Genomic DNA, 21,417 nt, shown 5'->3' with positions numbered 1-21,417 from the left:
AACTATCCGTAAGGTTATTTTGCTCTTATTATTTATAAGGTCTGAAACAGACACTGACTATTACTACAGTTACTGTTATCACCATTCACGAGGACTGACAGTAGTTTCCTGAGTTCAGGCCTTATCAAAAAACTGGGAGCCTAGCTTTTTTGTTTCAAACCATTTTACAGTGTTTCCTAAAGGTAGCATCTTGGGAAAGGTCAAGTTAGCCCATGGCCATTGCCCGGATTTCACTTGCCAGAGGTTGAGTCTCAGGCAGGACGCTCCGATACTCACATTCATGTTGTTCGTAGGGTGGGTAGCTCAGCCGAACGGAGATCAGGATCAGGAAGATAAATAGAGGCCAGGCCACTTCCAGCAACAACTGACACTGAATGGGAAATAAGACAGAGCAAGGTGAATTTAAAGATTTTATTTATCTATTTTTAGAGAGGGAAAGGGAGCGGGAGAGGGAGAGAAACATCAATGTGTGGTTGCCTCTCACATGTCCCCAGGCATGTGCCCTGACCAGGAATCGAGCCGGCTACCCTTTGGTTCACAGGCCTGGACTCAATCCACTGAGCCACACCAGCCAGGACAGAGCAAGGTGAATTTAAACAATAACATGGATGCCTGATGTTATTGAGCTTTAGGAAATCCACAGGAAAGTTAAACAACTAATCAACTTCTCCAGCCCGTCCCACCACTCCCTAAGCTTTCCTTAACACTTTACTGTTTGCAGTTCTCACCCTGTAGCATGCACTTCCGTACCTGTGTTCCCCTAAAGAAAGGGATGAGGCTTCCCATCCTGCTCCATCTGGCTCATTTCTGCTCATTCATAAGACTCAACCAGGCATAATTCCCTTTACTAAAATCTCAGGTCGAGCTAGAAGCCCTTCTCCTGCGCTCTCCCAGTAACCGAGCCCCTGAAATCATCTGTTTCTATCAGTGGCTTCCTCACTGCAATACAAGCACCCTGAAGGCAAGCACTGGGTCCCAGGCATCTCTGCATCCCCAGCATTAGCACAGTTTCAGAAGCGTAATGACCATCTATTGAAAGGTGAGGGCCAGGGCAACCGGGCCCTGCTGTGCTAAACCCAGCTCTGCTCCTCTAAATGCACACAAATCCATGTTAAAGTTGCCCCCGAGGGGCTGAGAAGAGGGCTCCAAAGAATAATGGAAATTCACACAGGGTTCCGTTCAGTACCGACTTCCACACACCCAAGACTAGAAAGAGCTGGGAGGAGCGCAAAGTCTTCCCCCGTCCAGCAAGTCCTGGTCACCTTCTTGTTGGTTAGAAAATCATTTAACTTTTATGTAAGCATGATCCACTTACATATATTCTCTCTTACAATTTCTCTATAGAAAAACCCTGCCTTGGCGATTTACCGATGGATAAATAATCACAGGGACAGGAAATCATTAGACATAAATTAATTGAACCAGAGGTGTTCATACAACTAGAGATGCTCCTCTATTTACAAAGGAGTTATAACAACTTCTAAATCCACTCTAATGTTGAAATATGTAAATCAAAAATGCATTTAATACACCTAGCCTACTGAACATCATAGCTTGGCCTAGTCTGCCTTAAACATGCTCAAAACACTTACATTAGCCTAGAGTTGTGCAAAATCATCTCACACAATGAATACACTGTGGGGTACGGGTTATTGACCCCCGTGACCGCATGCCCGACTCGGAGCTGCGGCTTACTGCTGCTGCCCGCCCCCCATCACAGGAAGCACAGGACTGCATACTGCTAGCCCTGAAAAAGGTCAAAATTCAAAGTTCAAAGTACAGTTTCTACCAAAAGGGTGTCACTTTCCCACCACTGTAAAGTCAAACCATGTAAAGTCAAACTGTAAGACCAACCATGGTAAGTCGTAGACAGTCCGCAGTTACACCACCTAAAGTCTCTCATCTCCTTCTTCCTTTCATTTCTAGACCCCAATGTTCTAATTAGGATGAACACCAAAGGGCCCAAAAGAGGAGTGGGGCCTGGTGGTTAAGAGAAATCGCAACTGTGGCTTCAGAGCCATAAAGCCAAGAGAACACTGAGATGAAATCCCCCCTTTTCTTTTAACAGAATTTCTTCCTTGATCCTCATGTCCATATATATATTTTTGCAGAAAAATTGAAATTATAAAATAGATATAAATCACCCCTAATCCCACTTCACAGAGAGAATTCCTAGTAAAAGGAGTAATAGTTCTGTTAATATTTTTGTCTCTTAGTTTATGCATATACAAATAATACTTTTTTCTCTATAAAATTGAGATTATACATCATATAAAGTTTTATATGTTGCTTTTTCATTTAGCTTCATACTGGGAGTGTTTCCCATGATATAAGTGTTCTCTTAAAATATGGATTTTAATGACCACTTAATACTCTACACTGGGAATGGATCATAATTAAGCTAACCATTCTGCTATTGCTGGTGCTTCAGATTGTTTTGGGGTTTCTTTTTATTATCTGTTGTTGGATTTTTAGAATTTTAAATAGTTCATTTGTAATGTCCAAATCATTTTGATATGGTTACACATTAACCTCTTTTTTAAAAAACCCTCTTTTTGGAAGGAAATATAAGGATGATAACAGTGGATGTCCTGAGGTGATAAGAAAGTGGGTGATTTTTTTAAAATACTTTCCTGTGCTTCCTAAATTTTCCATAAATAGAACAAAAAAACTACCATTACTATATAACTATGAAAAATAGTTTGCTATGGATAGCACAGCAAGGGAAAAAAAAAAAGACAAATGTTTCCTCTTTGAAAGAAGACATGCTATCAATGGGGTCTTCAAGACCAAAGATGGGACTGAACTTGCTAAGTATTTCTATAAACAATCCCAATCCCAAAGAGGAAGCAACGCACACTGCAATCTCCAAGCTTTCAGATGACGCTGGCCTCTTCGCACAGCCAAGCGGAAGTCCCTCCTGCGGGAGTCCCCCATGTACTCTGCGCCTTTATCAGCTCCCCACACAGCAGGGCCCCTATTTCTATGGGAGCTTCTCCCCTAGTGTCCCTATCTTCACACTAAGCCTACCTCACTATGAGGACTTAAAAAGTGCCGGTTGAGTAAGAGAACAAATTAAACTTTACAAAATGATGAAGATTAAAATACAAATCATCTGAGCCCTTTGGGAGAGCAATTTGGCCTATGTATCAAAAGATATGTGTATCCCCTTTGACCAAGTAGTATCACTGGGAATATATCCTACAGAACTAAATTCAAAATATGAAAAGTTACACATATGAAATCATTTGTTCATTGAAACACTGCAATTGAAAAATACTGGAAACAGTTGCACAGCAATAGGGAAATGATTAAATTATTGTACATCTACTCAACAATGTAATATGCAGTCATTACAACAATGTTTATGAAACACAGACACTATTAAGCATATAATATTAAGTGGAAAAAGAACTCAAAATTGTATCCATTCCAAGCTTAGAGCTAAATAAAATCACAAATATTAACAGACGGGAATAAAACTTGTTTAAAATGGCATAACTATGGATGAATTCAAAAAGAACAAACTCAGAAAAAAACTAAATGAGGAGTATGAGTAAGATCGTCATCAACCTTGAAGCTCTGAAGCTACGATTTATACTTTTAGGGTAAGTAGTAGCTACCATTTATTTCAAGTCTAATATGTAGTAGGCACATGATATAAAAACTTCATTAAACCCTTAGGACAACCCTGTGATGGAGGAACCATTGTTGTCTCCCTTTTATATGTGTCAAGGCCAAAGCTTCAAGGAAGGGGAATCACAGAGCGAGTCAGTGGCAGAGCTGAGACTAGTGGCCAGTTCTTTTCAACCCCAGAGGTCACACAAAATTCTATTTGACACAGTAAGAGGTCCATGCGGGCAATGACTCCACTAGGTCAAAAAACGTCCCTGCATTCCATACAGGTAAAATGAACTCATGGCCCACAGATTTGCTATAGTTACAGCCAATACAGGGCACCGACTGTGTACCAGGAATTTTTATATACCTCATCTCTGATATTTAATTCTCACAATAACTCTGTGAGGTTGGTTGTATCATTACCATTTCAGAAGTGAAGAAATTGAAGTTCAAAGAGGTCATGAGCCACAGCCTGGTAAGAGAGCCCACCAGCATTGGAACCCAGATCTACTGACTTCTAAATTTGTCCCTTTGCTTTTTTTTTTTTTTTTTTTACTTTTTTCTGACTTTTTTAGTGTTGTTCTGTTACAGTTGTCCCGATTTTACCTCATTGTTGCTCGCCCCTGACCCGCCCGCCCCCCCCCGCCCCCCCCGCCACAGCCAGTCCCCACCCTGTTGTCCACCTCCACAGGTCATTTGTCATTTATACTTGTTCTTTAACTAAACCTTTCCCCTTGTTTCCTCCCTTATCCCCCTCCCATCTCCCCTCTGGTCCCTGTCAGTCTGTTCCTTGTTTCCCTGTGTCTGGTTCTATTTTGCTCATTTGTTTGTTTTGTTCATTAGGTTCCTATTATAGGTGAGATCACATGGTATCTGTCTTTCACCGCCTGGTTTATTTCACTTAGCATAATACCCTCCAGTTTCTGACAGAACCATGTTTGAGACATACACCTTTTAAGGTGGCCTCTTAGTCTGTCACTCACTCGCCCTCCTGAGCACTGATCTGACCACCCAATGGAGCCTTATATTCCTGGACATCTCTGCAGCCCCCCACATCTAGGACCCTGTAAGGCAGCAGATCCTCAAAATATGTTGGCTGATTGCAAAAAGCAAATGTATCTTCCCCATGGCACTGAGAGCAAAAGGGAAAAAGAAAATCATACAAATCATTTTCAGCCTCTGAAGCCAGTGGGTATAAGCAGATCGGGAAAAGAGGTAAGAAAAAGAATGATAATTATAATAGCTAACACTTAAACAGGTCTTTCTGAATACCAGTACTCATTTAATATTTAAACTACCCTGTTAGTACTATTATTTCATTCATTTTACAGATGAGAAAACTGCGGCTTAAAGAGTTATTATATTGCCAAAGCTCTAAGTTTGGTGACTGACAGAGCTAGGATTCAAAGCTAGTCAGATTCAAAAGTCCCCGTTGTTAGTCATGAGGCACCCAAACCGCCCATGCCCTCTGCCTTGTCACCAGAGTATAGAGATTATTGATCTTGTAAAGCCCTTGCTCACCTTAGTCACTAACATGTGTGAATGAATGAAGAAATTGCCTCCAGAGCCCACACCCCCAAAACCGGAAGACTCAGGAGACAAAATTTAATCCACGCCCTTTTATTCTGGGCCTCTAAAGTTATTTCTGTCATTGAACACAAAATTCACCTTCCAAACTCAAGGGAATGATCTAGGCATTTCTCTTCCTCACAGCCTCCCTCTAGGAACCTAACTTGACTACTGCCAGCCCTGCCGTTCTGGTTCCACTCATTATCCTAGTAAGATTTCTCCCCATCCCTAAACTTAACACTTTTCCTTCACATAGGCCCTCATAAATAGTTTGGAAGTCAAATTGATGCTTTACTGTCATTCACCCCATAGAAAACTCTTCTAAATCTTGTTTTGGTGCCTATCTACCCACCTCCACTTCTCTCCCGCAGGAGGGTGGAGACATGGAGAGGAACACTGTTTTCAAAAGGTATTTCTCACCAAAGTCAGAAACTCGGGAGCCTTCTTTTACTGTTGGGTATTAAAATAATGATTCTGTTGTCTAAGTGAATGACTACACTGAGCTGCTCTGGGGAGACCCAAGCATCACGCTGGACCTTCTGTCTCATGGTTCCTCAGCTGTAACATGGGATAACCTGAGCAAGCGGGCTTTCTCAGTAGGAATGCTATTGACACGTTGGGCCAGACAACTGTTGTGGGGGACTCTCCTACCAACTGCAGGATGTTTCCCGCATCCCTGTACTCTGCCTACTAGATACCAGCCGCACCGACCACTCCCACCCAGGACAGTGACAATAAAAAGATACCTCCAAACATTACCATATGTCCCTAGGGCATTAAAGTAATGATAGGATGCTTTTTGGAACTGGACAAGGTAATAAGAGTTAATGGGAAAAAGAACAGATGAAACTATCGAAGACTACTCTGAGAGACAAAAAAGGAAATGTGGTCTTTTATTTTTTTTTTTTTTTTAGTTTTTTTATTGTATTTTTTTCCAATTACCATTAGTCCCCTTACACCTCACCCCCACAGTCACCACACTGTTGTCCATGTCCATGAGTCCTTTTTCATTTTTGCTCAATCCCGTCCCCCCTCCCCCCTCCCTTTAGGTGTCATCTGCTCTCCATCTATGAGTCTGTCTCCATTATGCATGTTAGTTCAGTTTGTTCATTAGATTCCACATATGAGTGAAATCATATGGTATTTGTCTTTCTCTGACTGGCTTATTTTACTTTAGCATAACGTTCTCCAGGTCCATCCAAACTGTCACAAAGAGTAAAATTGGGTCAATGAGTAACCCCAGACCTCGGAATGTTCAAAGTGATAGCACACTCTGTGCTATATCAGCATCAAAATAAAAAATACTTAGCAAATGACCAAATAAATAACCCCCAAACAACTCCCTACAGACAGAAGATTTTGATAAATGTCCCAAGAATAACTAGCAAAGGAATCACTGCTTAATAAAAGCTGCTGGAATGACATGAATGAAAGAAAAATTAGTTTTAGACCCATCCTTGAAACTATACACCTCAATTAGGTGTGTGCAAATTAAAGTGAAATCTTTATGCTCAAACCAGAGAGATGCCAGAGGGTAAAAACAGTTTTTAAAATCAGACCTACCTTCCTCCCAAAACTATATAATCATGCATTGATGGTGGCTTTTTAAATTGGTTTAATCCTTTTGGAAGGACATTTGATCACAGACTTCAAGGGCCATTTCCGTTTGACCTAATAATTGTACTCCTGAGATTTTGGCTTAAAGAAGTAATATGAAAGGATGAAAAGGCTAGATGTAGAAAATCTTTATAGTAATTTATCTATAACAGCAAACACTGGAAACAATCTACATGTTGGCAATAAAGTATGAACTTATAAAATAAAAACTGTATTGATGGATTACTATAAAGCTACCAGTAATGTCAGTGGAATCAGTCCATAGTAAATTTGGGACCCAAAGATGCAGCACTTCCTCTAACCTCTACCTACGTTACTAACTTACAATATTTTCTTCGCTGTGAAACAGGAACTGCAGTGCACACCTCTCACGACTGCTGTGAAAATCAAGACCATAGATATAAAAGTACTTTCAAAACGACAAAATGCAGCCTATAGACCAAGAATCACTATAAGTATGAGGATTGTTTGGAAAAACGGGAACATACACACCAAATAATGTGAAATGAAACGAGGAAACAGCATAAAATGGGACCCATGTAGGTGATGACTTCAGTGGTCTCCTTGGGCTATCCTTACACAAGTCCCCTCACTGCCAAGGGCCACACATAGTCTGACCCCAGATGCTCCTTTTGCACAGAAAAGATAACGCAGCTGCCCTTCTCCAAGTGCAAAGCCCTGAGTGATCTGGCCCTGTCCGGAATACGGTGCCCTTGATCTCTGGGCTCCTGATATTCCCCTGGCTAACTGCAGGGTTCACAGCTTGAATGTCATGACCTTCCATTCTAAATTAAGTCCCTGTCCACAGCCTGGTAGTCTCCAACACACTACCACAGCTTGTCTGGGTTGTTTTTCTTCATGACACCTCACAATGTGCTATTGTTTTTACTTGTGTGATAATGTCTTTCATATCTGCTTCCCTCACTGAACTGCAGTTTCTATAAGGGTAGGAATCATGTCTATCTGGTTCACCGCAATGTACTCAGATCCCTGTCCCACATGTAGTGATGCTCACTAAATATTTACCCAAATGAAAAAATAAATGGCTATTTGTTCCAATGGTCTTCAGTCCACAGCAGAGGAAACAAAAACCTAGGAGAAGTGAGTTTCCCTAAACTCGATGGCATAGGGTGGCTGGCCAATCTGGAGTTAGAATTGAATTCGAATTAGATAATAGAATTATTTTCTGGATTTGAACCATCACCGCCAGGCCAGGACTAAGGACAGGGAAGAAGTGTGTCAGGTGAGAATGGAAATGGGGAGGGGACAGGGACATTTTCGTCTATTCTGTAAAGTTCTATAATGGCTCTGAAAGAGCTTTAATTTTTATTTGACAGCTTATTCCTGTCATTAAACAATGCCCAAATACCAATACCCTAATCTATGCAAAAATTAGAATTATCTGTTTTCCCAGCCTTATGGCTAGTCTGATCTAATTGAGAAAATGCTTAACAGCAAAGGAAAAAAAAGAAGTGATACAGCCGCACTCTGCCCCATCTGTTCCACGGGGACCTTGACCTCTGGCTCATCCTAAAACAAGATGAGGATCCTGGAAGCCCCTTGCCCTTCCTGTCCTGTTTGTGCTGCATGACCGCCACCCACAATAGTTAACTGTTACTTTGGACCCAAACTGAGCTTTGCACCCAACTTTCGTAACTCAATTTCAATGAATTCTTTGCCCAACAAGGACAGCAGAAAGTTAACCCTGGTTGATGGTCCCCATGAGTCTGCACAATGGCAGCACCAAAGGGAGGTCCCCAGAATTCACCAGCAAACAAGGACACAGAACAAAAGGGCAAACAGCTGCCTTTCAACAGGCTTGCTCTGGGGAGCACCAGTAGGTCCCAGCTTTTACATATTCTTTCTATTCTTCCTGGCAGCAGCGCACAAGGCTGCCGGAGCAGGGGAGGCTCCTTGAGACCTGCACACTAATGGCCCATTTAACGCACTTACCACTCATTCAGCAAATACTTATTAAGCATATCCCAGATGCCAGGCTCTGGGGCCACAGGTACGCACCAGGGTCTCAGAAGAAGGGAAATGAGCAATGATTTTCTGTATATTGACTGGTTCTGACTACATGAGCTAACAAAAGTGGTACCAAAACCTTAACAGATTCTACTGTTGAACAATCTAATCCCAAAACCCAAGCCAGGTGCATTGGGAAGTAGCTACAGTCAGAACTTAGGATCCAGGGACATTAAACCTTTAGTGCAGATAAGGCAAAGTTCACTAGGAAGGGCTTGTGCCTGTAGGGCCACCAGGGAATTCGTTCTGGTGCTACTTCTATGAATGATCCACTCTGGAACCCTGTCCCATGCCCCAAATCCCGGTTCTGTCAACTGTAAGCGGGGGCAGGCCAGAGTTTTCCCAAGTCTGACAATCTAAGCACCTGCAACCTGAAACAAACCACCTTTCTTTCTGGTTCAGCAAAATACACTTCCTTTAGAAATCAGGAAGGGAGGTCACCAGGACAAGCTAGCAGGCAGCTGACATATCATCTAGACAAGCCCTTTGGTGTCAGGATGTTGTGTACCTACTTCCTCCTTCAACAGCAACTCTGCCACAAGACAACTAATGGCCTTTGACTAAGCCTGCCTGTCTCTCCAATCTTAACTTTTTTAAACCCATGAGCAATAATGAACAAGAAGCAACAAGCTCAAGAACAGTGGAGACTGCCCAGTCCTGATGGCCCAAACCCTATACCCTGTTCCAGGGCCAATTCCCTGGCTGATCATGGATGGAGAAATTCCTTCTCTGCTTTGTGCCTCAGCATTATTATCTGTAAAATGAGAGGCTCTGGACTGTACTGCCCTTGAGACTTCCTATCATCACTACGATGATATGATTTTTTCCACTACTCCTTGGCTAATGGACATACCACAGCAGGAATAGCTTCCTACCATATGGGCTATTACAGCCAGGATGAGAAGAGGTAGGAGACCTGGACCACACAGTGTCTAAGAAATGAGGATGAGAGATGAATCTGGACTTGGGACACCAGATTCCCAAGTCCAGATTCATCTTTCAGTTAATGACCAGCCATCAAGTCCAGATTTCCAGAATCTTGGAAAAGCCATGGAAAGCAGAAGAAAAGGTGAAGAAGTCAGAAACTTCAAGATCTTGAGACAAAGGATAGAAGAAAAAAAAAGGTACCATTGAAAAGTAATTTGACACAATGGACAATGGTTTAGAATTACTAGCTCCAGGGTCAGATGGTCTGGATTTGAACCCTTCATGTGCTTCTGTGGACCTCAGACAAATTACTTAACCTCCCCAGCTAGAACAAGGAAATAACAGTACTTCATGGAGTCACGAAAAGATTAATCCAGTTAATAACACATTGTTTAGTGCCCAGCACATGGACACTCATTCTAAGTGTTTGCCTTCCTTATATAATATCAGGCTGTATATTTTACCATTATTATTATTACTAACACAGGTAGGGTATGTTAGATACCTAGATTCTAGTTCCTACTCTCTCATTAGTGATCTTGCAATTCAGGTCCACACTAGTAATGTGAAGAGCTGAACAAAATCACTGTCACTCAAACTGGAATCTGTGTGTGTATGTGTGTGTGTGTGTGTTTGGGTGTATGTATACATGTTCTTGATGGATTACATGAGTTCCTTGTGAGCATTTTAACCATTTTGTGTTTTCATTTCAATGACCATCTAAACAAATTAGAATAAACATATCTGGATTTTCTAAATGCCTACTTCATAACAAGTTTTGGCACAAGATTTCAAAGCCTAAGTTTATATTTGTGTTTGATTGTGTTGGCACCAACATAATTGTAGCAGACTAATGAGAAAGGAACAGATGCAGGCATGATTTATGAATGATGAGATTGGTGGTCCAAATGAAAGTCAAATGACATCAAATGAAAGTCATGGGGAAAATGGTTGGAGAATTGAATGCTTAGATCATGAACTGTCCAAATTCAAAAGGCTGACACTACAGCATTCACTACCATATTCACGTTATTACTTGGATTTGGTTTCAGCTAAACAATGTGAGCTGTCTGAGTTACATTCATTTGAATTGTATTGATTTTGCAATTCTGTTTGCATTTAATTTATAAGTACTATGAATTATACGGTTATATAATAGCATATACAGGTAAAGGTTTGTATCTAGTTTCACATATTAAGTAACATTACAATAAAAAGAAATTTAGTGATTGCAAAGAGATCTTAACATTTTTGTTCTTTTAAAAAAGGCCCAAACATGATTCTAGCTTGAGAAACACTAAATTAATTTATCTTCAAGGTCCCTTATAACTCCTTGAGTCTAATAATCATCCTGGTTACAGACATGTTAAGCTTCGTTAAGACAGCCAAGTGGGGATGCAGGCTCAGGATTCAGGAGAAAAGGCAGGGCAGCGAACAGGATTAGAAGCCAACTACAGAGAGGTAGGTACAGCTGAACCCAAGAGACTAGATGTGATTTCTAAGAGTGTTCAGAGATAGAGAAGCAGAGAGCTGGCAACTGAGCTTCCAGGAGTTCACCATGCCTTACGGCCTCCACCCTCTTCTGTGGAAAAATACCATTCACCTGCGTGTTACAGATGATCCTCTCAGGATTACTCCAAGAATTCCCATGCCATCCAGGAAGTGGGTGGCTTAGAACCCTCCACAGAAATGAAATAAGTCTCTGGCTATTTTCCTTCAGGCTTGCAGTCCAAGCTGAGAGAGTCCACGCTGACACTAAAAGACTCTGTCTCTCTAAGAGCTGGGCCCTTAGCTCACTTCCTTCTCCCGCCCAGAAGTACAGGGGCCCAGGAGGTGTTCTTGGAGAGCCAGACAGCCCCTGAGGCCACAGGGAAAGGAGTCGGTGGGATGGCCAGGGACATCTGCACCAGATTCCGGAGGTCAGAACTCATGCCTGGGGAGCAGTGCAAACCCAAGATAACATTTCTGCCTGGCTGCAAATCTGCCCTCTGTGACTAGTGATAGAGCCACCAGAGCCACAGTCATTCAATCACTTCCCTCCTCCAATCCCCAACTCAAAAGCATACAGAAATGCAAGGGAGAACCCCCGCCCTGAGAAACCCAAGCTTACTGTTTGCCTTCTTCTGAAAGTGAGGTTCTTCCACAGCAGCAGCCTCAGCTGAGGCCAGCTAGCCATGTTACCTCAGCTGGCGCCCACAGCAACCTGAGTGTGGCTCGGAATCGTGGAGGCACTGGCCGGAGCTCACAGCAGGGACGCTGTGGCTGGTCATTAACTGAAAGATAAAGCAGGAAGAGACAGAGCTGTCAGTTATTGCTGCAAAGCCAGACATACACCAATGAGGGCTGTGGCTCCAGCCCCCTAACCTGAGACCTCAATCCCAGGTCTGCATCGTGACTGCTTCTCCACGGGTCATTAGTCCTTGACTTCCGGCCTCAGCTTTCTCCAGTCGACAGGGATTCGTGTTAGCTCCACTGGTGTGGTCATTTGGGAATGAAAAATACACTTATAAAAACAGATATAAGTGAGCAATCGGAGGTGATCAAAACGCTAAAGTTGCAAGTGGCACGTGGGAATGCCAGAGGCTGCCTCCCTTCTCTGAGAAAATGCCTCCCCTCATTTTTTTTTTTTTTAACAAATTTTGGCATTTACAAATTTTGCCTCAAACCTGGAGTCATTTATGCTATTCCCAGAAATTCTCGGCAGACCACGTTTCCATCTGGCCCCAAAGTTGAGTCGTTCAAATGATAAACAGCACCATTGAGAAAGCCGTCTCCCAATCTGGAAAGCCACTGCATGCCTTTGGTAACTGGGAATAAACACCAAGGAAATGCTATGACAGTTGGCTCCCAGGTTTTGAGGACAACCCCAGTAATGTGTGTCCTGTGGAGAAACAAGTCAGCTAAGGCAGGCAGGGAGCATCGCCTGTGAAACTGACAAGCTCCCACTGTCCAGACATCTGTACCCTCTGGCCTTGCTCCATCTGCACCTGCACAAAGGGCCCAGCTGCTTCCTGTCAGGTGTCACAGGTGCCTCCTTGGAGGACTGTTTTGCCATGTTAGGGGAAGGAGAAGTCCTCCTGCAACATTTCTATGTGTCCTAACTGCCCGCTCCACAACTGCATTTATTTAATGCTGGGATAATCCCAAGTAGTCATAGCAAAGTTAAAGTTGGGGGGAGGCACAGAAAAATGAAAAGTGGAAGAAGACGGGGGCGGGGGGGGAATACACAGGTTAAAGCTAGGCCCTGCTGGCACTGCGTAGTCATGCACCCTCAGCAGGAACCAGAAACCAGCTTTCTTTCTGAAATGGCTGTTAATCATCATGGTATGTAGTGGAGTAGAGGTGGGAACGGGATATTACGCACAAGGAACAGACAGCAGAAAGAGCTCAGAATGTCATGACCACTTGTGGAGACAAAACAAAGGAGCAGACCGCAAATCCACAGTCTACACGTCCAAATAAGATCTCAGTGCAAAGGTCAACCTTGAGTAGGATCTTACCCTTTTGTCCCCGACCCCACAAGGACTTGGATTAAAAACTTCTAGAGAAGAAAAGAGAATGGAAGGAATTTGCAGAATCTGGGTAGAAGGAATGACCCAATCATTCATTATGTATTCAAATTCATTCATTGACAATCCAACAAATCAGGGATTCCTCTGAACTACTCTAGACTTAGAACATATTTACTCAGCAAACCTATAGAAAGACATAGACCCCCAAAGGGTCTCACTCCAAAACAAGAAAGAGTTAAACTGGCACAAAGTCAGTTTGCAACTTGTTGTTTCAAGGATAACTGGTCTCTGTGCACGGAGCACCAGAACGCCATTGTGTTGGTAACCCCAAAATATTTTCCAAATGGCCTAGGACAGGACTTGCACTCCAGAAACAGGAAAATAAATAATTAGCTAGATTTTTTTTCCCCATTCAAAAGCTACTCTCCAGGACTCTTAGTCGATTTAGAAGCTACATGAATCTTTTCAGGTTCCCAAGGCAGCAACGCGGAGGTTAGAACACAAGCTTGTACTTAAAAAAGGGAAAATTAACCTAGTACAAAGAGCCCAGACATGAATCAGGCCCAGCTTTCCACCTATGTGCCCTGGACTAAGCCTTTATGCTCCCTGAGCCTCTATCTCCTCATTGTAAAATGGGGAGGACAATACTACCTTGCATAATGTTCTAAGAATTAAATGAGATCATATAAATAAGTTTCCAACATAGTACATGGTACATTAAAAGTACCCCCAAAATTAGGTCCTTTCTCCTAACTTACCTTTCTCGGTTCTGTTCCTCTGGCACAGAAACGGTTAGGTGATGTCCAGTGGATTTCTAATAAATCCACTGCAGGTGTCTGGAAAGGTAGGAAAGGCAGAGCAGAAAGGGCAAAATACAAAGTCTGGTGGTGGAGTCCCCGGGCCAAAGCAGAGCACAGGAGTGCCTCCACTAAACTTGGGTAGAAAATCTCAGAGGAAGGAAAGACGTACCTCTAGAGAAGGTACACGAGAAGAGAGAAATCAGGAGATTTGGGGGAGGGTATTTTCCTAAAATTAGAGTTTCTGAGTGTCCAGATACAGGTTCTGACCCTGAGGACCCGCCAGGAGACACACAGAGGTTAGCAAGAAGGAGCCCAGAGTGAGCAGGAGGAGGTTGGCTCTGGCTTTGCTGGATGCAAACAGCCAGGTTTTTTGCCCCAGTTCCCCCACCCACCTTGCCCTGGCCCCCGCTGCCTACCTAACCCCCTCCTCCCACCTCACAACACAATGGTCACTGGGAGGAGCAATGCTGTGCAGGGGAGGGTTTGGCAACGCCCAAACACCTCTGCGGAAGCCAAAGGGACATTTCCACATCAGTTTTCCCAAAAAGTGAACAAACAAGCCAAAATTAAGAAGGCAGTACTATGTACTAGATTTCTCAATGTTTCAAAGCCAGGAGCACACTCACTCCTGCCCTTCTGCACATTTCCAGTCACTGGCTGGAAAGGGTCCCGCCTCACAGTCATTGCCAGTCGATAGGACATTCTCATCCCACGTCAGCCGCTTCGCCAGTCTCCCAGTCTTGCCCCGTTCCATCCATTTATCACCACCGTTACTCGACTAAACCAAATTCCTGTGTCACTTCCCCACTTAAAACCACCCCTCGAGGATAAAGTCCAACCCTCGCTGTACTTTGCCTAGTGTCCCTGTAAACTCCAGTCACCCCTCTCACCGCTCCCCCACCCCCATGCCCCAGAATACAACTTACAGGTTCTGAATGGGCCACACTCGTTCCTGTCACTGGGACTTCCTGGTGCGTCCCTTGTCCAGTCAGCCTGGCTAACTCTCCCTCAACCGCAAGTTTCCATTTGTCTCTTGGTCAGGATCCTCCCCACCACCTCCCCTGCACGGTTACCGGGGTCAGGAGCCCCTCCACGGTGCACCCCCCCACGCCCCCGCCTGCTGCCCAGGCACCCTGTTTCCCATGGCTGCACTTCTCCCACATTCTGAGTCTGGGCAGGGACCATTCCTGACCCTGGTATGAACAAAAGGTACTTGGCATGTAGTGCATGTTCATGGAATGTTTGCTTGATCAATTAATGAAGAGATGGACACAAGAAACAGTGTTACAAAATATAAGGGTGGTGGCATTTCTGGGCTTGTGGTAACTGATTTCCCAAGCTTGATTAACTAATTCAAACAAATTGTCCCCAGAGAGGGAGCTCTATGTTCAACAGGCTTCCACCACACACTCGTAACAGCCACAAAGGACCGCTGAGCTTCCCAGGTGGCTCCTGGGACATCCGGGAAACTCTAATTGAATGCTGGTCTGCTTCCCACGAACAGCGGGTTTAGCTAAGCATGGAGCAGGCCCTGCCAAGGCCGGTGGAGCCATGAAATACGCTTTTGGCCAAGCTTCATATTCAAGTCTTGTGTGCACTCTTTCTAGGTCTCGTTATCAGTCACCCAGATGGATCACTCTTGTCCAAGTCCAACAGATGTCTCCCTAACCTTAACTTTCTCTTGTACAGTATGGTCCTGGAAGGACTGACTCTTCCAACTTTGGCCAATCTTGTAAAGAAATTTTCACTTCAAATGCCACTGGTATTTTAAAGTTATTCATATCTAGAAGACACAACAAACTGCTAAAACATGACCTTCTAGAATAAATAAAGATGTTCAAAATCATTAGTTGCAGAGTATTACTTGTCCATAAAAACGAACGAAATCTTACCCTTTGCGACAGCATGGATGCACCTAGAAGGTAATATGCTCAGTGAAAAAAGTCAGTCAGAGAAAGAAAGATACCATATGATTTTACTCCTATGTGGAATCTAAAGAACAAAATAAACGAACAAACAAAACTAAAACAGACTCACAGTAACAGAGAGCAGACTGATGGCTGCCAGAGGGGAGGCGGGGTTTGGGGGACTGGGTGGAAAATGTGAAGGGATTAAGAAGTACAAATTGGTAGCTACAAAATGCTCACAAATGAAAAGCACAACATAGGGAATATACTCAACAGTATTACGATAACTATGCCTGGTGTCAGGGGGATACTGGAAATATCAGGGGCGGGGGCGGAATAATTTGTAAAGTATATGATTGTCCACCTACTATACTATACACCTGAAACGAATACAAGATAATATTGAATGTAAACTGTAACTGGAAAGTAAAATTTAAGAAAGGAAGAAAAAGCAGCCAAAATCTTCCCTCCACTTGTCATTGCTGTTGCAATAGACCTATAGATTTTACTTAGGCTAAAAGGAGAACACCCAAGCAAAACCAGGTTTAGCTGTAATTTAAAAAAAATTTTAATTCAATTTTTAAAAACCCCAATGAACTACTACTACAAACCCAATGAACTACCACTACAAACCCACTAGAACTACTGAACTTTTTGAATTTTAAAGTGTTAGAGAGAATGTGAAGCAGCAGGCACTCTCATACACCGCTTGTGGGAATGTAAACTGGCACAGCAACTTTGCAAACAGTTTGGCAGTGTCTTGTAGTTATACACAGACTGATGACACAGCCCAGTCACCCCTTCTTAGGTATAACAGTGCCTCCTTATCATCCGTGTGCATGCCTGACACCAGAGATAGTACCAAGCCTATATACTATGTGTTTTCCTATAGACACATGCCTACCATAAAGTTTAATTTATAAATTAGGCACAGTAAGAGATTAACAACAGAAACTAATAATAAAGTAGGACAATTACAACAATATATTGTAGTGAAAGTTAGGTGAATGTGGCACTATTAGGTAAAATAAGGGTGACTGGAACATAAGTGTGACAATAAGGTAACAGCCAAACTGATCGAGATGGTTAAGTGACTAACAGGTAGGGAGGGAACATATAACACGTGGATAGACTTGACAAAGGGATAGCTCACGTGCCAGGTGGGACAAAACAGGATGGTGCAAGATTTCATCACACTAATCAGAATGGCACACAGTTTTAAACTTATGAATTGTTTTGTTACGGAATTTTCCATTTAATATTTTTGGACTGTGGCTGACTGCGGGGAAGAAACCATGGAAAATGAAACCACAGATGAAGGAAAACTACTATATTTACCCAAAAAAAAGGACAGCATATGTTCACATAACTGTACACGAATATTTCTGTAGAAGTCCTATGCAGAATAGCCCAAATTGAAAACAACCCAAATGTCCCTCAACGAGTGAATAAATTACAGTGGAATACTATTCAGCAATAAAAAGGAACAAATTACTGATATATGCAACAGAATGGATAAACCTCAACAGCCTTATGCGAATAGAAATAAACTAGATAAAAACAACTCTCTACTGTATGACTCTGCTCACATGTCACATCCTGCAAAGGTGAAACAATAGGGAGAGAAGTCAGGTCAGTGGTGGCCTGTGGTTATGGGTTGGGGAGAGGGCAGGCTGTAAAGGAGCCCTGAGGTGGAAATAGTCTACATCAGGATTTGATATGGTAGTGGTTATACAACTACCTACATTGACCAAAACTCATCAAACTGTACGCTTAAAGAAAAAAATTCACTGTATGTAAATTATACATCAGTAGCCCGACTCCCCCACCCTCACCAAAATAAAAGCTTGCCTTTATTATAACAATTAACATACTCCACAAGTCCCATCATACCTTGGACAACCTAAGAACTGCTGAGGGCAAAGCTTGATTACCATGTGATTCCCTAGGAAGGCTGACTAGTGTATAAAATATTCACTGCCTATTCAGTCAACAAACAACTGCAACCTTACCTTTACAAGGCTCCTATTCACCACAACAAATATTCATTGAGTTCCTAGTATGTGTCAGGTGCTGTTCTGGGCATTGGCAATTCAGCAGTGAACACAAGCAGCAAAATTCCTGCTCTTGAGGAACTTCTATTCTAGCAAGGAAGTGGAAAATAGACAAACAACAGTGGGTTGTGAAGGGAGAGCATGGTAGGAATGATGACGAACAATAAAGCAGAGTAATGGGACAGACGGCCATGGTCGTGGCTAATTCCTTTTTGATGAAGCTCCTTGGGGACAGTGAAATGCGAGGGTTGGCCATATGTTACTTGTAAAAGGGCCACAAAGTGATGGCTGAGATGGTGAATTTTTAACTTTTCTCTAAACAAAAACCAGAAATGCCAGACAGACTCAGTGATACTGACAAAAGGCAAACAGAGCGGTTCACAGGAAGCTGGTAAAAAGGGGGAAATGATGACCCCAGCTGGCACCTACCACACTGCCCTCTTGCCCCTTCTCGCCAAAACATTTGGCCCTTCTGAACTTCACATGTCAGACATAAGAAATATAAAAAAGAAGAGAGGAACACATGCTTAAAAACAAGGTAAGAGAGGTTTGGGGTTTTTATCCCCACTTAGCAAAGCCAAAAAAAAAAAAAAAAAATTAGGAACTACTTCCCGTGACTGCCTTTTCTTTGTAGCATGTCTTCCTTAGATGGAAGCTCAACCCTAAAGCTTGAGGGCATGGCCTCATGTGCTCCCAGTGTTCTTGCAGGACGGAAAAAGCCCAGCTGACCCTTTTCTTACTGCACAAAGAGTTTCTGGTAGCAGTACAAACATGAGCATTTTTTTTTCCTTATTATATTCCCTTAGACATTAAATCTCGTATTAGCCGACAGGAAGAATGCGACAGGGTTTTAGAGACCCATTCTCACCACACACCTGCTCGAATCTTCTGGAGAAGCTAAAGCCCCCCAAAAGGAAGTGCCTTGCTTGCCCAGAGCCACCCCTAGGTTTCTCAGGAAATAACTTCTCACAAATGTTATATGCCCTTTCCACTGTGATATTTTTCCTACAATATTTTGTTCTTCTGAGTAGTTCATATACCCAGAATGTGCGGTCACCAAAGAATTTTCATCTATCAAAACAGTGGTTTTATGACAGCCATTTCTTTAAACTTGAAATTAATTAATAAATGTGTGTTTGTGTGTATTCTTCTTTGCCAGGCAAATTTCCACATGGTTCCCAGAAGTAGGACAGAAGTTGAAATTTCTGACATCTATCACATGAAATTGTTTCTAGATGTCTTATATCAATAAACAGCTAGCCAGAAACCTACAACGCAGGAGGTAGATATAAGGCTGAATTTAACTATATCACATATGAACTGAAAATGTGTTGGTGCTAAAGCTCAACTGATTGCCTATTCATGAGATGCAGATGCAAAAGCAAGAATTACAGATGTTTATGCATCTCATCTCCAGAGAGATGCAGAGGGTCCTGCAGAATTAGAATATGAAACCTGTATAAACCCAACAGAGCACACTTGCTTTGCAAAGTTTGTTCTTTAATTGCCTCTGAGCATATGTCACTGGAGCAGTAGCCACATTCAGGAAAAAGACTCAAGAGGTTACTGAAAGTCAGAAAACCAGGCTGGAAGAGGCTCACTAAGCCCATGACAGAAAACAGGACGCCCATGACTGAAGACAGGACGTGGCTGTTGTGGTGGTAAAGGGGGATTATGAGTCATCATGTGATTTCTCCCAGGCTGACTTAGCAACTTTATTAAACCTGAGGCAGATTTAACTGCCTCAGTTTAACTTTTCTTGCCTCCAGTTGCTATTGAGCAATCTACCCCTGAGGCTATCTTTGCTAACCCTTAAATTCTACCCTGTACACTCCCCACGGTTTCAGTGAAACTGCCCTTAGTTGCCTTTAGGCCCTTAGAAGCCTGCAGAAAGACCATAGATGGTACCCAACACCCATGAAATTTTGTTCTATTTAAACTCCAACATTTAAGCACTCAAATTTGAGGAGGCAATAGGTATAAGAAGTCCTCCAAGAATAAAATGAACCCATCCTACCATTCTAGAAGAATTCTATCATTTCAAAAGATCCTCTGCTATTGTACTACCCAGTTAAATAATATAGAGCCAGTGAACTTTATCAATTCCAGCAATCTGTAATTTACTGGGACTATTCTGAAATTACCAAATGTATCACATTTACTTGGTTATTGGTAGCAGTAAGTTTATAGATAACTGCATACTCCTTTTCTACCCCAGAATATGTATTCAATTTCCCGATCAAAATTATTTGCTAATAGCTATTTTTTAAAATGAGGGTTATGAAATAAATACATAAAATCTAAAAGTTAGAAGAGATCCATGAATACTGTACAAATATGTAACTGGCTTTGGAGAGGCATAATTTCTCAGGCATCAACAATTCTATTTTAGCCCTGGCCAGGTAGCTCAGTTGGTTAGAGTATTGCCCCAATATGCCAAGGTTGCATGTTCAATCCCCAGTCAGGGCACACATAAGATGAACCAATGAATGCATAAAATAAGTGGAACAACAAATTGACGTTTCTTTCTCTATCTCTCCATCTTCCTCTCTGTCTCTAAAAATCAATTTAAAAAAATTTTAGTTCTATTTTAAAGGAAACTCAAAAGATTCAAATCTGTTTCTATCATGTCACTGGTATTTGTACAACCAAAGATCCTACTTAATGTTCAATGTTTCAGTTTCTACTAGATAAAACAGTCTCAGGACTTCTAAAATTGTCAAGAGCCAAGGTTTCTGAAAGCAAATCTGTCCTGTAACCAACTCCTCGTTGCATCGTTGTAGAAATATGGAGAAATTCTAACAAAGTGTTAGAAGAGATAGCCCTTCTTCCCCTGCTGATTTTTGCTACACACACACACACACACACACACACAGCAAACTTCAAAGGAAGACTTCATCAAACAATACAACTATTTGCTTTTTCCCTGGTTGGGGGTACACAGAACATAAGGAAAAGAACCTTTCCCCTAGAAAAGAAATCAACCTGTCACAGAAAAAAAATCAAAATTTTTCAACCACAATCAAAATGCCAAAATAAGTGGGACCTGCAGGGGAGGAAACTACTGAGCTATAGAAACAAGCAAACGAGGCTCCACAAACAGTCCTTTATTTGCACAAAAAAAAAAAAAAAAAAAAAAAATTGATTGGATAATGTTCCCTGTTGTAGAAGAGTTTTCCAAGAGAATTTTAAGATAAAAGGCTTAGTGACAGTATCAGCAAAAACCATTTTGTTTGGCTTACATCTCTGAAGGGTCAGCATCTACAGACATTTGTTTCCCAATCTAAAGGGTTTGTTTTTATAAAAGGGCTCAAAGGATTTGAGGGACAGACAAACCTAAATCACTCCACTGCGCTCTCCTTCGCCTGGCCCTGTGCTACCA

At 42.3% G+C, this 21,417-nt stretch overlaps 1 protein-coding gene across 4 annotated transcripts in view; it reads right to left on the bottom strand.

Annotated features, from left to right (window-relative positions):
- ABCA1 (ATP binding cassette subfamily A member 1) overlaps positions 1–21,417 on the bottom strand; it is a 125,092-nt gene that overhangs the window by 92,204 nt on the left and 11,471 nt on the right. The window contains exons 1-3 of one of the 4 annotated variants that reach the window (XM_054584591.1): positions 15,001–15,106; positions 11,873–12,035; positions 277–370 (exon numbers count right to left, since the gene is read on the bottom strand). In XM_054584591.1, coding sequence (XP_054440566.1) covers positions 277–370; positions 11,873–11,938 — 160 coding nt within the window. In that variant the 5' untranslated portion in view covers positions 11,939–12,035; positions 15,001–15,106. Of the gene's footprint in view, positions 1–276; positions 371–11,872; positions 12,036–14,032; positions 14,449–15,000; positions 15,107–21,417 lie in introns of those variants that run through there. The other 3 variants (XM_054584589.1, XM_054584592.1, XM_054584590.1) reach the window with 3 other exon arrangements.

This window comes from Pteronotus mesoamericanus, unplaced genomic scaffold (assembly GCF_021234165.1).
Source record: "Pteronotus mesoamericanus isolate MK-2021 breed Mesoamerican mustached bat unplaced genomic scaffold, CSHL_Meso_final contig_78, whole genome shotgun sequence".
Classification (NCBI taxonomy): Eukaryota; Metazoa; Chordata; class Mammalia; order Chiroptera; family Mormoopidae; genus Pteronotus; species Pteronotus mesoamericanus.
The sequence above is the reverse complement of the archived record's forward strand: the minus strand, read 5'-3'. Positions and strand labels throughout refer to the sequence as shown.